The sequence below is a fragment of the Lonchura striata genome, chromosome 12, assembly GCF_046129695.1.
Source record: "Lonchura striata isolate bLonStr1 chromosome 12, bLonStr1.mat, whole genome shotgun sequence".
In the NCBI taxonomy this organism is placed as follows: domain Eukaryota; kingdom Metazoa; phylum Chordata; class Aves; order Passeriformes; family Estrildidae; genus Lonchura; species Lonchura striata.
In genome coordinates, this window is record NC_134614.1 from 18,919,573 (window position 1) to 18,934,691 (window position 15,119).

Below are 15,119 nucleotides of genomic sequence, written 5' to 3' on the forward strand. Positions count from 1 at the left end.
TCTCCTTCTGCCGTTCAGAGTTCCAGGGAATACTGCGCAGAACTGGGTGAAAAACCCACGGCGGCGGCAGCTCCGGGCGCCACCCGCTCCCCTCGGCGTTCGCCCCAGGAGCCGCAGCTCAGCGTGGGCAGGAGAAGTGCGGGGTTTGGGGGCGGAAGGGGCAATTTCCCCCTCAGGAGAGGCCAGTTCTGCCGGGTGTCGCTGCTGAGGGGAACACACCGCACCCCGCCGGGACAGGGCGCTGCCGCTGCCCCGGGGCCCAAAATGGCGGCCCGCCGAGGCGCCGCCGCCTCGTTGCTACGCAACCGGCTGGTCCCGCCTCCCCCCGGGAACTACAACTCCCAGCCATCCCGCTGCGGAGGGACTACAACTCCCGGCAGGCCCCGCGCGCCAAGGGCTGCCAGCCCGCACTACATGTCCCGGCAGGCAGCGGGGGCACTGGCCAATGGGCGCGGTTGATGCTGCGGGGTGCGCGGCCGGCGGTGAGCGGGGGAAGCGGCGCGGTGACATTTCCTGCCGGGCCGCCCCCGGAGCCGCTGCCCGAGCGGGGCCCAGGATGGCAGCGCTGGGAGGTCGGTGCGGGGCACGGGGGAGCGCCCGGTGCGACACGGGGGGTGCTGGTGCGGGGTACCGGGGCAGGGTGTTGAGGGGTGTCTGTGGGGGAGCGGCCGTGAGGGGGCTCGGGCCTGTGCTGTGTGAGGGGGCTCGGGGCTGTGAGGGGTCCCCGGCAGGGCAGCGGGGCTCGGCCGTGCGAGCTGATGGCGTGAGGGGACGGCTGCTGTGTGTGGGAGCGGGGCAGTGTCTGTGTGAGGCTGAAGGAGCTGTCCCGTGAGGGACCCCCCTGCTGGGTGAGGGGAGGGGGCTTGATGAAAGGCTTCTGTGAAAATGGGTGTGCTCTCTCGCTCCTCTTTGCCCCTTTGTGTTGCCTAAATTTTGTCGGAAGCACTCTGTTGCAGTCAGTAGCTTTACCTGATTTGCAGCTCTGGCCACCTAATGTTTTTCTTTTCAGCTCGCCTTTGTTGTTTTTGTTGCGTAAAAATTTTGGTGCTATTACGAAACAGATTTTGTGCTTGAGCTATTGCTCAATTTTCACTTTGGGATTTACTTCATTAGGCTTATCACATGTTATTTAGCAGCATATGCTCTACTAAATATGTTTCCACGGTCATATATGAGCTCCTTCACACGTGAGAAATTTCAAATTATAATTCTGTTTTATTTGTAGAGAAAAGATGTAACTGTATTTACAAATTTACGAGTTTTAAGTTAAGACTTATTGTAGGGCTGTTTCTTCATGAGCCTCTGCTCCAGCCATTACTTGTGTAAGGCAGGAGCCAGTTCCTGTTTCAATGTGAAGTTAAATATTTACATACAGGCTTGTGTAATGGTGGGGGTAGTTTGGGGACTTATTTTATTCCTCTGTGTCCCTTTCTATTTTAAATGTCAATATGTGTTGTGTTTCTTGACTTGATTTCCCCTTCCTCAGTTGTATGAAGTATTTGTATTGTTTTCCTTAATGGATATAAACTCTTCAGGGGGATAGAACAGAACTTTATAGTTGAATAGTAACTGACAAGTACATTGTGAAAAGGAAGAAAAAGTATTGAGATCTCTTTAGGTATTTACACACCCATGACAATGTTTGGCTTGCTGTTGAAGGATGATGATGCTGAGAAATTATGGAATATCAATTTGTGCTTTTTGGGTTTTGGCACATGCATGAATTTTTTTTGGAGGCTTTTTTCTTTTGTTACTGGTTGTTTTCTGTTAAAGTTTCAATTTTGCTTTGTAGAACCAAGTCAGTTTTCACAAACACTGAACGGAGTCCCTCCCTCAAACCAAGTCAGCAGTGGAATGGACCCCTTCCATGCTTGTAGTATTCTCCAACAGCTGAAGACCATGTATGATGAAGGACAGCTGACAGACATTGTGGTGGAAGTGGATCATGGGAAGACATTCTCCTGTCATAGGAATGTTCTTGCTGCAATCAGTCCTTATTTCAGGTAAAACCATCCATTGTTCTAGTGGGGATCAAAGCAGACAGAGTATTAGTGTAGGTATGATTTTTTTAGATTTTCATTTAATGAAAATAAGTTCTGTGTATTTCTAGATAATAAAGTGCACTAGCAAGTAAAGATTGTTGTTCTCTTAAGGTCAGTGGATTATCTGTGTCTGTTTCTTAAAGGAGAGTTTCATTGGAGACAATGTCACACAATTTTAAACCAAGCAAAACTGCCCCTGCTACTGAGGTTATCAGAGATACAGTAAGAACATATTGCAACTACTTGTTTTTTTCTCAAGTTACATATTTGAGCATGCATGTGAAATAACTTGCTGAAGGTTGAATGCAAAGACTTGGAAATGCCAAGATCTTTGCTTGTAAACTCAGTGAATTTTAACATGGGGTTAATGAGATAATTAAGAAGTTCCACTTTTGATTCAGTAAGAGTAGAAATGATCTTAAATTTAGGTACCCCAACAGGAGAGTTTAACACCTGTGCTAAATATGTTTGTGCTGACAGAGGGGCAAAGGCATTGGGACTAGATGTGTTTAATTTGTGCCAGTTTAATCGGTTTAATTTTGTGCCAGTAGCTAAAGGCAATAGCAGACAAACTGCTGGGTGTTCCTGCCTTGCAGATCGATGTTCACGAGCGGCCTTACCGAGAGCACGCAGAAGGAAGTTCGGATCGTTGGTGTCGAGGCAGAGTCGATGCATTTAGTGTTGAACTATGCATATACCTCCAGAGTAGTGCTGACAGAGGCCAACGTTCAAGCTTTGTTCACTGCAGCCAGTATCTTCCAGATCCCTTCCATACAAGACCAGTGTGCTAAATACATGATCAGTCATTTGGACCCACAGAACTCCATTGGGGTGTTCATCTTCGCTGATCACTATGGTCATCAGGAACTCAAAGACAGGTCGCAAGACTACATTCGCAAGAAGTTTCTGAGTGTCACCAAAGAGCAAGAGTTTCTTCAGTTGAGAAAAGACCAACTGATAAGTATCCTCAACAGCGATGATTTAAATGTAGATAAAGAAGAACATGTTTATGAGAGCATTATAAGGTGGTTTGAGCATGAACAAAATAAGAGAGAAGTGCACCTTCCAGAAATATTTGCCAAATGCATCCGTCTGCCTCTGTTGGACGAGACGTTTCTAGAGAAAATCCCTCCCGTGTTTGCACAGGCGATGGCCAAAAGCTGTGTACAGAAGGGACAACCCAGTGCCAATGGCTACACACAGCGGCTTGGAATGACCGCTTCCGAAATGATCATATGCTTCGATGCTGCCCACAAACACTCAGGAAAGAAGCAAACAGTGCCTTGTTTAGATTCGGTCACAGGGAGAGTGTTTAAACTATGCAAGCCACCAAATGACTTGAGGGAGGTGGGAATTCTGGTGTCTCCTGATAACGACATTTACATTGCGGGTGGTTACAGGCCGAGCAGCAGCGAGGTCTCCATCGACCACCGGGCCGAGAGTGATTTTTGGATGTACGATCACTCTGGCAATAGGTGGATTCCCAAGGCTCCTTTGCTGCGGGCTAGAATAGGCTGCAAGTTGGTTCACTGCTGTGGGAAGCTGTACGCCATCGGGGGGAGAGTTTATGAAGGAGATGGGCGCAACTCCCTCAAGTCTGTGGAGTGCTATGACAGCCGGGAGAACTGCTGGACAGCTGTGTGTCCCATGCCGGTGGCAATGGAGTTCCACAGTGCTGTGGAGTATAAGGATAACATCTATGTTTTACAGGGTAAGGTGGTTTGACTGCTTCTGTGATGTTTTATTGGAAGTGGGAATTGTTCAGTCTGTGTTTTCTTAAGCAATTTGGAAAACCCCTTGGGCAATGGGGCACAGTGGGGGGAAGAGTGGGGGAACAAGGAAGAGGGGGGTTGCTGCTTGAATTCTCATGCCCTGGCAATGTGTCACTAAGTTGTAGCACTGAGTTATTGCACAGATGGCATTTTTGGTGGTATTCTGAGTGAACAATACAGTATTCAAATTAATTCTGAAAATTCTTTACTAAATATTTACCTGGATGAAATGCACCAAAGTTGAAGAAAAGATACTGTCCTGTGAAAAAGCAGTTAGCATTTTACTTGGCTAAAGCTGAGAAAATTCCTGGTGTCTTTATTCTTGGTGACTTGTAAAAGTTAATTAATGCCTCCTGAGTCTTCATTTCCTACCCTACCCTGCTTTCTGAAGTCATCTTAGAAGCTAGAAAGAGATAAAGTATCTCTCTTAGTTAACTCTGTTTCTTTGGTCAGCAATTGCAGTACTGCCTTTACATTCAGTGCACACTGAGAAGTGCTGAGACTGGTCTGAGGCTGTGGTAAGAGGCCCACAAAGTGGGAAAGAAGAAGGAGGGGGAAGTGTCCCAGTTTTGTTTTGCTCTGTAAACACCTGCACAAGCTGGGGTCTCAGATGCACACCAGCTCCTTCTTGGGTCACTTCCATACAAAGCTGGACCACGGGGAAGAAAGAGTGCTGTAAGATCCTTATTATTAACCAAAAGAAGTTAACATTATTTCTTGACTTTGCATTCATGATCTTCCATATGATTTGCAGTTTTCTTCTTCCATTGTATCTGTATCATGTTCTACTCTTGTTGGTTGTGGCCTTAAATAGTTCTGTTGTGCTAAAAAGTTCTCTAAATCCCTCTCTCTTGGGTCAAATATCTGCTTTAGATATTTAGAAAGGAATGCTGAAGAATACTGAACTTAGTATTTGTTTTTTAGTGTTTCTTAGAACTGATAAAAGGTGGATGATATTATTATAACCTATAGAATAAGAGTGCTCTTTGTTCACAAATTTTAGCTGCACTGATTCTGTGCTTCAGTGCTTTTAGTGACAACTGACTGCTCATACAAATAAGCTACTTCCTGTGCTAACCAGCAAATTCTAAAGGGTAGTGTGATGGGTGGCTAGAAAAAACCTTGTTTGAGTTGTGCTGTAGTACAAAGAGGTTAGCTTTTAGTAATTTTTCTAGGTAAAACTCCTAAGTTAGATGTAGTCAATAAGAATAGATGAGAGTGGGAAAATGCCTATGGAATGCAAGTGTCAGTCACTGGAGATTGCACTGTGGAACAAAACTGAATAATTAAAATTAGTATTATCTGTAAGACTCTATCTCTTAAACTCTGTTCCACCAATTTTACTGTCTCACTTCTGTATTCTTTGTTATACTTGAGGTGTTTGGTCACACAACAGCTTGGTTAAAATTCTTAAGATAGCCAGGTGAAATCATGTATGATTTGAATTATGCTAATATTGGCAGATGTAAGGCCTTTCTCCCACTGGACTTTACAAAAGTCAAGGTGGTCTTTATCCATGTTCTTTTCATGAAATGTACAGAGTGTGAGTTTTTGGTCATCTGAACTTCCTTTATCTGCAGTCTGTAGCTGCTGCTCTGGGCGCTGAGCAGCAGAGGTGTTTTATAATCTAACCACAAACCTAACCATGAATCAGTAGCTTCATACAGGTTCTCACCTGGCCTCCTTTCAAGCAAATCAGCCTAAATGTGTAACCCAGCCACCTGATACCACTAGCTTCAAAATCTGAGTGTGGTGTAAGATACAATTCAGGGTTTGAAGATTTCTAAGCCTGAGCAAATAATTGTGCAACTCCCTATCTGCAGATGACACATTGTTTCACTCTTTAACATCTTCACAAATGTACTTCAAATGTTTCAAGACTGGAATCTTGAAAGGTTTTGTCCTAAATGAAAAAGAATGCTTTAGAAGTAATAAAGGATACCTTGAAACTCTGTAAAATGTGTTTCTGATATGCTTCAAATTCCCTCTGCTTCAGCTGAACCAGAAACTCAAAGTAGGTTTTAGTCATGCTATTAACATTTTTGTAAAGCACTAAAAGGAAAGCATTTGATGGTGCTGGGGTGTTTGTTTTGGCATCCAGGCTCTAGAAAATTTAGAGTGTTTCTGTCTGTGGAAGAGCGTACTTCAGAGCTTAATTGCTGCAGATGCTGGTGTGGAAACAAAACACGAGTTATGTTTTATTTCCCCTCTCTTTTCAGGGGAGTTCTTCCTTTGCTACGACCCTCAGAAGGATTACTGGGGGTTTCTGACCCCAATGACTGTGCCTAGAATCCAAGGCTTGGCGACAGTGTACAACGACTCCATCTATTACATAGCTGGCACCTGTGGCAACCATCAGCGCATGTTCACCGTCGAGGCCTACGACATCGAGCAGAACAAGTGGACTCGAAAAAAAGACTTCCCGTGCGACCAGTCCATCAATCCATACATAAAACTTGTTCTCCTCAAAAACAAACTCCATCTCTTTGTCAGAGCTACTCAAGTCACTGTTGAAGAACACGTTTTCAGAACCAGCAGGAAGAATTCACTCTACCAGTACGATGAGGTCACTGACCAGTGGCAGAAAGTCTACGAGACTCCAGACAGGCTCTGGGATTTAGGCCGGCATTTTGAATGTGTTGTTGCTAAATTGTATCCGCAGTGTCTTCAGAAAGTTATTTAAATTCTTTTTTTGTTTTTTTTTTTTGTTTTTTTCAGTAACAGGCCTTAGTGATTTCAGTGGTAATTTGATGCTAGAGAAAACATGTCTTAAAAGAAAACAAAGAAATTCTGTCAGTATTTATTGTAAGATGAAACAGACAGTTTTTTGTATACGGGGATGGGTGCTCTTTAAAGGTTGCAGTCTGGGGAGGGACTTACTGGTTCAGTTTCATATTTACTGATGTTTTCCTGGGAAATGAGAAGGAGGTTACAAAGTGCAATTATCAGCATTTTTTTTCTGGTAAACACTTAATCATGTCATACTTAAGGTTTTTTTTTTGTGGTGAAAGCAAATTAAGTGGAAGAGCCAGGATAACTATGCACTACAGTGAAAGAAAATCTAGCATTAATAGTTAAGGATGTCCAAGATGTGTTGAAGTGACTTTTCTTCTTTTTCTCTTTTTTTTTTAATACGGGTAAAATTTGAGGCAATATCACTAAGTTTTGTTGCTTTTTTAAAAAATTTATTTAGATTGAAAGTACATAGAGAGGAATGGTAGATCCTGATTCATAACGATCTCTTCTTTTTGTACTGTTTTTGAAGTCTGCTAAGATGTTTGTGATGTTGTTTGTGCACTGCAATTTGGAAGAAAAACTCAAGTCAGAATTGGATTGTGGAGTACCTTTGCCCCGGATGGAGGCCTGTTCATATTGTTGTACCAGTTCCTGTCTGTGGATTTCTGTTGAAATTGAGTTTAATAAGAGTGGGGGAAAAACCCCAAAACCTGTTTTTTGCCACATAGGTGTAGTGCTGTACAAACATTTTTTTAACACTGATTAAAAACTTTTTTTTCCACCCCGTAAAGGGCTTTAACCCAAAAGTTGATGGTGCTAGTACATTTTTAATACTTGTTTGTCTGAATTGGGCCAGCCTTCTGCTACTGTTTAAGACAGCCTGTTATTTTCCATGGAGTGTGTGTCTGTCTTCAGGCCCTGTCCTGTCATCAGATTCTTTTCTAACATGACATTTTTACTGCAGTGGTGTTCTTGCACAGAATGGTGACAGGATATGGCCTTAATAATACTAATTCTCTTTTATTTTTTCTCTTTGTGTGGAGTGTTCATTCTCTCTCCACTACAGTACAGTGCTATGTGCAGAGTTGGCATGTGCTCTGGTGATTTGGAAAAGTGTGGTTTAACTTTGCAAGTTGTTTTATCTTTGCAGTCAAGCCCCCAACTATCTTCTATTTCCTTCTGATCTATAATGTGAAAAATTGCACTACTGAGCTGTCAGCATTATCCAGTGCATTAAAGGAAAATTGACAATAAGCATCCATGGCTTAAATAATCTTAGGGGAAATACAGAATAAGGAATATATTGCAACACTTATCTTTATGTATTTAACATTTAACTTATTTTTAAAAAGTAAATAAGTTCAAAGTTCAGCCTCTACTTCAGTAGTGAAAATGAAATTTAAAAGGGAAAAGAGGACTCCTAAAACTTGCATCAGCTGTAATTTACCAGGTTTCTTACAGCTCTGCTTTTTGCAGAGCTTTAAGTTATCTTACTCTTTCCTGTTTTTTCTTGTTGACCTAAGTAAACCAGTTAACTTGACATGGCACTGGCCATCACTGCCTGAAAGTGCTTACCATTATCTGGCTTAACAGCTGATATTTCAGTCAGCCAAATATTGAGCTCATTGTTTATCCCCCTGGCATGGCTGAGGATTTGGATAATGTTTGTTTACTATGTGGTCTTCCTGTTCCCAAATGGAATCTTCCTAATACATGAAAATACTCGTCTGGTTCTATTTATTAATTCTTGCACAAAATGTTTGAGAGGCGAAAACAAACAAAAAACTGTGAAATGAAAAGCAAAATAAAAATGCCTCTTTGCATTACATACCTCATCTTCCAGAGATTCACCAAACTCTTCTTCCAATGCGAGCACCTGCATTTTGGTTTTTTCCTGAATCTGGCAATTCTCGCTAAGACTGCATTTTCCAATAGTGTTAAGGTGTATTGTTTCTTTGTTTAGTTTTCTTCTGGATAGTTTTATCTATATGCATAGCCAAGAATAAGGGTTTTCTGAGAAGTACACCTAATTTAATTTTTAACTAATGATCCTTAGTCCTTGGCTAGCTCTCTTTGCGCTGTTGTAGGCCTCTAGCTGCAAGCTTTCTGAAGCACCCTCCCTAACAGTGTTGCATTTGTGTGTAAGACCATTTTTTTTGCGAAGTGTTGTGTAACTTTTTCCTTGTTTCTTTGTTTTTCTTTTTTTTTTTTTTTTTTTTTTTGAGCTTGGTTGACTATTTACAAGATTTCTTGCTGCTTTTTGACAATCTATATTTATTTAGTAGAACAAATTTCAATATATTACTTGAAACTATGACATAGAATTGAGTTAGCAGTTGACTGGTCATGTGATGTATAGAAGTACAATATGCTGTGGTTAATTCTGCAGTAGGTTTGTTAATTTTGTTTATCTGCACTAAAGTACGAAGATCTCCATTCTGTTTAACCATTCAAACTGAGGGTGTGATCCAAGTCTGTCATGTGTTTGAAAGCTAAATCCTGGAAATTGCTGTGGGAGTAGAATATACTAAATCTTTTGCATGAGGAGTTTGTTGAGACAGTAATGTAGCTGTGACATTTTGCCAATTCTTAAATGCTTCTATGTTATGCTGAAAGTCAGATTCCTGGTAAAGTTTTGCTTTAGAGTCAGGCTTAAGTAAACTTGCACAGCACAAAAAAAAAAAAAATAATTGCACCAAAGGTACTGATAATATTTGAACAGTAATCTGTACATTTTGCTCATTTGGAAATTTTTTTTGGCATTTGTTTATTTCCCTTTATGAAATGAATTTCTAGTGTTGTAAGAATTTAGGTGAGTGTAAATCTCTTCCAAAATTATTAGTTACTTTAGAAGGAAACATTTTGTAATTTCCACTTGCTTCCATCAGTGAAATTTAGAATAACTCAAAGCAGTTTTGGTGCACCAGACATGCAGTGTGTGTATGTTCTACAAGAGATCCAAGAGCTCCCTGTTGGCGAGGCTGTTGAGAAGTGGCATCCAACATTCAGTGCTCAGGTATGTTAGTAAGAAGTACTGTAGTCCTATGAGGGCAAATGTGTGGATTTTTAAACATTTTGCCATAATTGCACAATTTTGCATTTTTACTTAATGTCATGTTATGTTTCTTAAAATAAACCTATTGTTGAAATACAATGGAGTTCAACTGGTTTTGTGACAAATCTGTGTGCATTTGAGTAAATTTCTGAAAATTAATCTGATGTATTTTTGATGTTTGTTCAGTTAGTCTATTTCTGCACTTGTGCCTCACCTGTGTGTAATGTCACTTTTTTTTTGATGTGGAAGGTGCTTTGTTCTTTTGTCTCATTCCTTGTGGCTGTTCAGGTGTAACTTCTGGTTTTTTTACACACAGGCAACATGGTCTTTCCCTTCCCTTTCTCCATGCCTTTGTCTGCAGCTGGCGTTCCAGCAGGAGTGAGTGTCAGGTGGGGCTTTCCCACCTGAGAACATTGGAAAACCCCAGCCCCCTGTACACTGAATTTCCCAGCACCCTTGCTGCAGAGCTGAGAACTAGAGACCCCTGGCTTTTAAGGCAAAGCTCCAGCATTATTTGTGGTTGATATTAAAGGATCACTTCCTTAGGGATCTAAAATGATACAACTTGATGAATAAGAAATTGGGTAAAATGGGCAAGACACTTGTGTGAGCAAAAAAGGAATTAAATTCCTGCATAAGCAGGAAACACACAGGCGATGGAAGCAGTGTCAGAACGAGAGAGGGACAGGAGTGTTTCAACCATGTTCTTTGATTCCCTAATTTCTCTTTTTTTGTGGCAAAGAACAGAAACAGGGATTGTCCCCCCAGTGCCCCAAGTTCCTGTGGAGCTCTTGTGAAATCCTTTCGATGCTGGCATGTTACAAAGCCAATGCTGTAACAGAGGATGACTTTGCAGGGTCAGGTGCAAGGAGGGTGAGCAGCTAACCGAGGGAGCTGGGGAGCCACAGGTTTGCAAATTATTATTCTCATTTAAGGATTAATAAAGATTTTCCTTCTTTGGGTACTAAAGTAAATTCCAATGTATTTTTTGAAGAGAGAAGTAGCTGAGCCCTCGAGAGATTCTTTCTCTCTGCAGGTAGATGGTGGAATTATTTGCTGGGCATTTTTTCCTTTCAGATTTCCTTTTGGAAGCGAGTTGTGCTATTTTGGAAACATCTGCTGAAGGACAGGAACACACAAACCCCTGCACACTCCCTAAAGCAAAGTAGCATTAATTAAATGAACTTATCCACTGTGTTTGTGCCCAAAAGCTGTGCATGCTGCCTGCAGGGGAATATCTCACAGCTTGGCACTCATGTGCAGCCAAGAGGTGGGGAAATAACCATCCAGCTGTTGCTTTCTCCTTATCTCTTTGCACATGTTCTCCCCTTTGGGCCTCTTGAAGATGGAAGAGTGAGACCAGGAAAGCTGGAACCTCCCTCATTTCTTAATATCTCACTAAGGTCCCCGTGCCTCACTGCTGATTTTTGTGTTTTACACAAATAATGATGTAAATATCCACCGTAAGAGGCAGGTATTGATTAACTTTTACAAAGATTATGTGATCAAGTTACTTAACAAGTAGAAGCTACAAAACCAACTGATTTTTAACATCTCTCCAAGAGGAATTTCTGAAGTACCACAAAGGTGTTTGTCAGCTTTCCCTTTCAGAAGGTGCTGGTGGGGTCTGTTTGTTTTTAACCAACCAGTAGGACACAAATCCTGTACAGACTCTACATCTTTGAAAGCTTTGGCCCTCTACAAAATGCAATTTAAAGCAGCCTCCACCTGAGGAGTTGAGGGGCTGTGAGCAGACAGTGAGAGTGATGGAGCACATGTACAGAACCCTGAATATTATATTTCCTCAAGGAAAAAGTGCTGAAAAGCCCCACTTGGAGAACATTTGGCTGGGTTTGACTGTTTTTGAAGGATTAGGAGAATTCCTGCATGTCACAAACTTTGAGTGAAGAAGGCCTAGATCTGCTTGAAGAGGACCAAAAAGGAAATAGGAAAAGCATTATACCCTACTCATTGTAGCACCTGGATGATGGGGAGACCTTCCCAGCATGGAAGGACCTCTGTGTAATTCATGCAGGTGGGTCACAGCTCTCTCCTCTGCCCTCCCTCTTTGTGTGGCTGTGAGCCAGGGCATAGCCTGGTCCCAAATCCAGGGGAACAGGACTGGTTATTTTGTGCCCAAGTAACCTCCAGCTGCTGTCTTTTAACAGATCAGCTCCACAATTCCCACACGCTATGTGTGTATTTAGACCTTTAAGTGTCACTGAGTGCTAGCAATGATAACATACCTGTAAAACATCAACCTAAATGGTACCAAATAGATCAGTTTTAAGGAATGCCCTCTGTGTTCCCATGTCTCCTTAGACCTGCACGTGACCCCTGCTTTGCAGCCCTCACCGTCACACAAGTGTAAGAACTGTGAACTGTATGCTCACTTTGTGCCAGCTTTTGATCCTTTTGTTTAATGATAAATATCTACTTTTTTATTATCTACAAACCCAGTTCTAAATTTCATTAGATCAATTATTTTGAAGTCAAAATGGTATGTGACACATCAGTTGCAGAAAAAGATTTGCAGATAAACCTTTAAAACTTTCCAGACTGGTTCAGTTCATATTCTTTCAGTAACAGATTTCTTTATAGATTCTGAAAATTTCAGGGGAAGGAATAATTGGTGAATATCAAATTAACCTTCTCCAACAGCCAATAAATTAAGTGCTGAAATGGTCTTTATTCTGAAAATTTACATTTTATTTTTCCTAAGTAAAAGTTATACCACATTTTATATCAAAACTCGTATATGGAGAGGAAGTGTTAAGAAGAAAGAGTTGTTGGATTTGTCCTTCAATTTCAATTTTTCATAGGCCAATTAAATAGTAAAGGAGAGTTTCTCCTGCTTTTGTCCATCCCAGCCACAAGGGAGGTGTGCAAGATTTTCCAAAGTGATTTTGAAGAGCAGGCTCAATAGTATGAATTGCTATTGTGTCTGAAGTGCACTAGAAATGGTCACAGCCAATAACTAGCAGCAAAAACCTTTATAAATTAGGCAATTGCTGCTAACACAGAGATGGAAGGAGGGACAACACCTAACAAAGGCAAATCCATGTTTTGATTTTGTAAAGCACCAGTCTAAAATGGCTCAGTGGCAAGAGAACTGTTGAGTGTCCAGACGGAAAATAGAATGTACATCTTTGGAAGTGTCGAAGTTAACTAATTCTGAAAGTCTAAAAGGATTTCACCCCTTGCCATGCCATTCTATTTAATGCATTTTTCCAACACTACATCTTCAGGAATAAGTGACTCCCAAGAACTCTAGGTCTGGTGTGGTTGCATTCTCCTGGACAGGCAGCTCCTGGTGCCCTCCCACGGTGTGGAGCACAGAGGACCACATGCACCTCCAGCATCCTGTAACAAATCCCCACAGCACCTATAACTGCCTTTAAGGATTTACTCATTTTAGAAGACAGGAAAAGCACCAGATATGCTTGTTATATTTCTGGCTGTAAAACATTTTCAGAGAGAATTACTGGTAGGAGCCACGACTGGTGAGGCAGAAAGAGCAGGACCACGAGATCGATCAGCCCAAGGAATTGGAATTTGTTCCCTGACTCTGAACTAATGGTGGGTGCCTGGGGAGACAAGCATGGAGCTGCCTGTCAATACTTCCCAAGCTCCAGCAATTTGCCATCTGCAATGCCAGAGGTGACATCTCTGTGTTTAATAACCCTCAATGGATTTCTCCCCAGAATTTATCTTGCTGTCTTTTAACCACTGGAGACTTTTTTATCAAGCTGTTACAACTGCCTGGTAGAAAATATTTTTAAATGGTAGATATGTATTTTGTGTCCTGTGTTGTGAGAAGAACATCTGAGCTGGCTGGGAGAGCAACATTTGCAGCCTTTTGTGCTCATGCAAATTGGGAACTTGTGTGGGGGTTTGGGCATTTATTGTGTCCTTGCAAGGAAGGTATTTCTGCTGGGCCAAATGGAAGACTGGATAACTACATGTGGCTGCAAGGCAGGAAATGTGGGCTACAGGAGGTGCTGACTGGCAAAGTTAACTGGGATGTATAATTTGTCTATCTCCATTTACCTTTGATGAATTTTCTACTCAGATTGGCTGAAAACAGTTCCCTGGCCCACCTACAACCAGCTTTTTTCCTAATTTTCTTTTGTGCTTCACTAGAGTGTTGCAGCGTCAGGATTATAAACACGGCAGGAGAAGGTTTAAATCCCCCAAATGGGGATTTGCAAGGTAAGTCTGGTGGAAACATTCCTACTGAAATTGGGTTACATTAACCTTTACAAAGCACGGACTTGCTTTGTGGACATTGCTCATTTAATAGGTCCAAGTCAACTGCTTGGTTACTGGTAAAAAATGCAGGAATTTTCTGTATCTTTCCTCCTCACTCCAGGGTGACATTTACCCCTGATAAGCATTGCTGTGGCTTGTCAACTCCTTCATTTCTTGGGTGATCAAAGTCAATCAGAGGCAGGATTTTGGGTGACCCAGAAGTCATGCAGGAGAACTTCAGGCAGAGGGGTGAAACACCCCTCGCAGGATGGGCAAAGACCTCCATATGCCAATTTCCTTGGACTAGAGTGGGAGCAGAGCCTGAAAAAATACATTGTAAAGAGAGAATAAGTTAATATGTACAAGGAAAAACGATAGCTGACAAATAATTTATCCACATGCACAGGGAGCTGAGACATGCCAGCATTCCAAGCACAGCAAATGGAGAGTTTGCCCTGGATTTGTGGCCGGGCAGGTGAAGGGCCACCCCCGTTCAAGAGGAGTTAATGTGAAATACAGCAGCCTTTGGGTCTAACAGGTGGCAGAGGGTGTTCCAAGTGAGGGTAGAGCCTCTGATCTCAACCTTTGATCTCCTCTGGGGTGGGGGACGAGGTGAGCAGATGGGTTTAAAAGGCAGCAGGTCTCTCCCAGAGGAGCCAGCAGCCGGCACTGCCGAGGGCTCCGAGCGGCGCCGGGTGGGAGCAGCCCAGTGCTCAGTGAGTGTTTGCATGTGCTGCTGTGCTTGGCTTGAGGGAACCTTGGCCCCATGGAGCCCTTGGATCAGCAGGTGAAGCTTTATTAGACTCAGGTTTGATTTTTCACAGTGCTGTCATCTTGCAAGAAAACCCAGCCCCAACCGAAAAAAACAAGCGGTGTAAAATAATTGTGCGGTCCAAGAAGAGCCCCCAGTTGATGTGGGTTACAGAATGAAGGTTGTGATTGTATGTGTTGGTTCCAAAAGACAGGCAGTTCATAAAGCAAGGAAAGAAGGTGGTAAATGTCAACTGGATTGAGATGTAAGGGCCTTGGTTGTGCAAGAGACCTGGAATTTCTTTATTCCCAAATTGTTGTTAACAGCCTCAGAGAGATTCCTGAAGAGGATTGAAGAATAGTGGAGAAAATATCCAGAATACCTGTCTAAAGAGTAAGTCTAAATAAACTAACAGGAATTAAGCAGGAAGCCTGCAGGGAGTGGTAAGTGGAGAAATGGGACATGCAGAGTTTTTTCACTTTACAAAAAGGAAATAGGGGTAAAGCAAGAGA

The 15,119-nt window shown here is 42.3% G+C and overlaps 1 protein-coding gene across 1 annotated transcript; it reads left to right on the forward strand.

The window, feature by feature from the left end:
* The first annotated feature begins 462 nt into the window (after nt 1–462).
* KBTBD8 (kelch repeat and BTB domain containing 8) lies at nt 463–9,704 on the forward strand. The gene is made up of 4 exons (XM_021550994.3): nt 463–572; nt 1,793–2,003; nt 2,639–3,753; nt 6,034–9,704. The coding sequence occupies exons 1-4, from the start codon at nt 557–559 to the stop codon at nt 6,495–6,497; spliced, it is 1,806 nt and encodes a 601-aa protein (XP_021406669.1). The 5' UTR covers nt 463–556; the 3' UTR covers nt 6,498–9,704.
* Nucleotides 9,705–15,119: the final 5,415 nt, after the last annotated feature.

What these genes read in the sequence shown, in the direction of transcription:
- KBTBD8 (XM_021550994.3), top strand. An exon ending in GCAATCAGTCCTTATTTCAG is followed by an intron (nt 2,004 to 2,638) that starts GTAAAACCATCC and finishes CCTGCCTTGCAG; the next exon opens with ATCGATGTTCACGAGCGGCC. An exon ending in TAACATCTATGTTTTACAGG is followed by an intron (nt 3,754 to 6,033) that starts GTAAGGTGGTTT and finishes CTCTCTTTTCAG; the next exon opens with GGGAGTTCTTCCTTTGCTAC.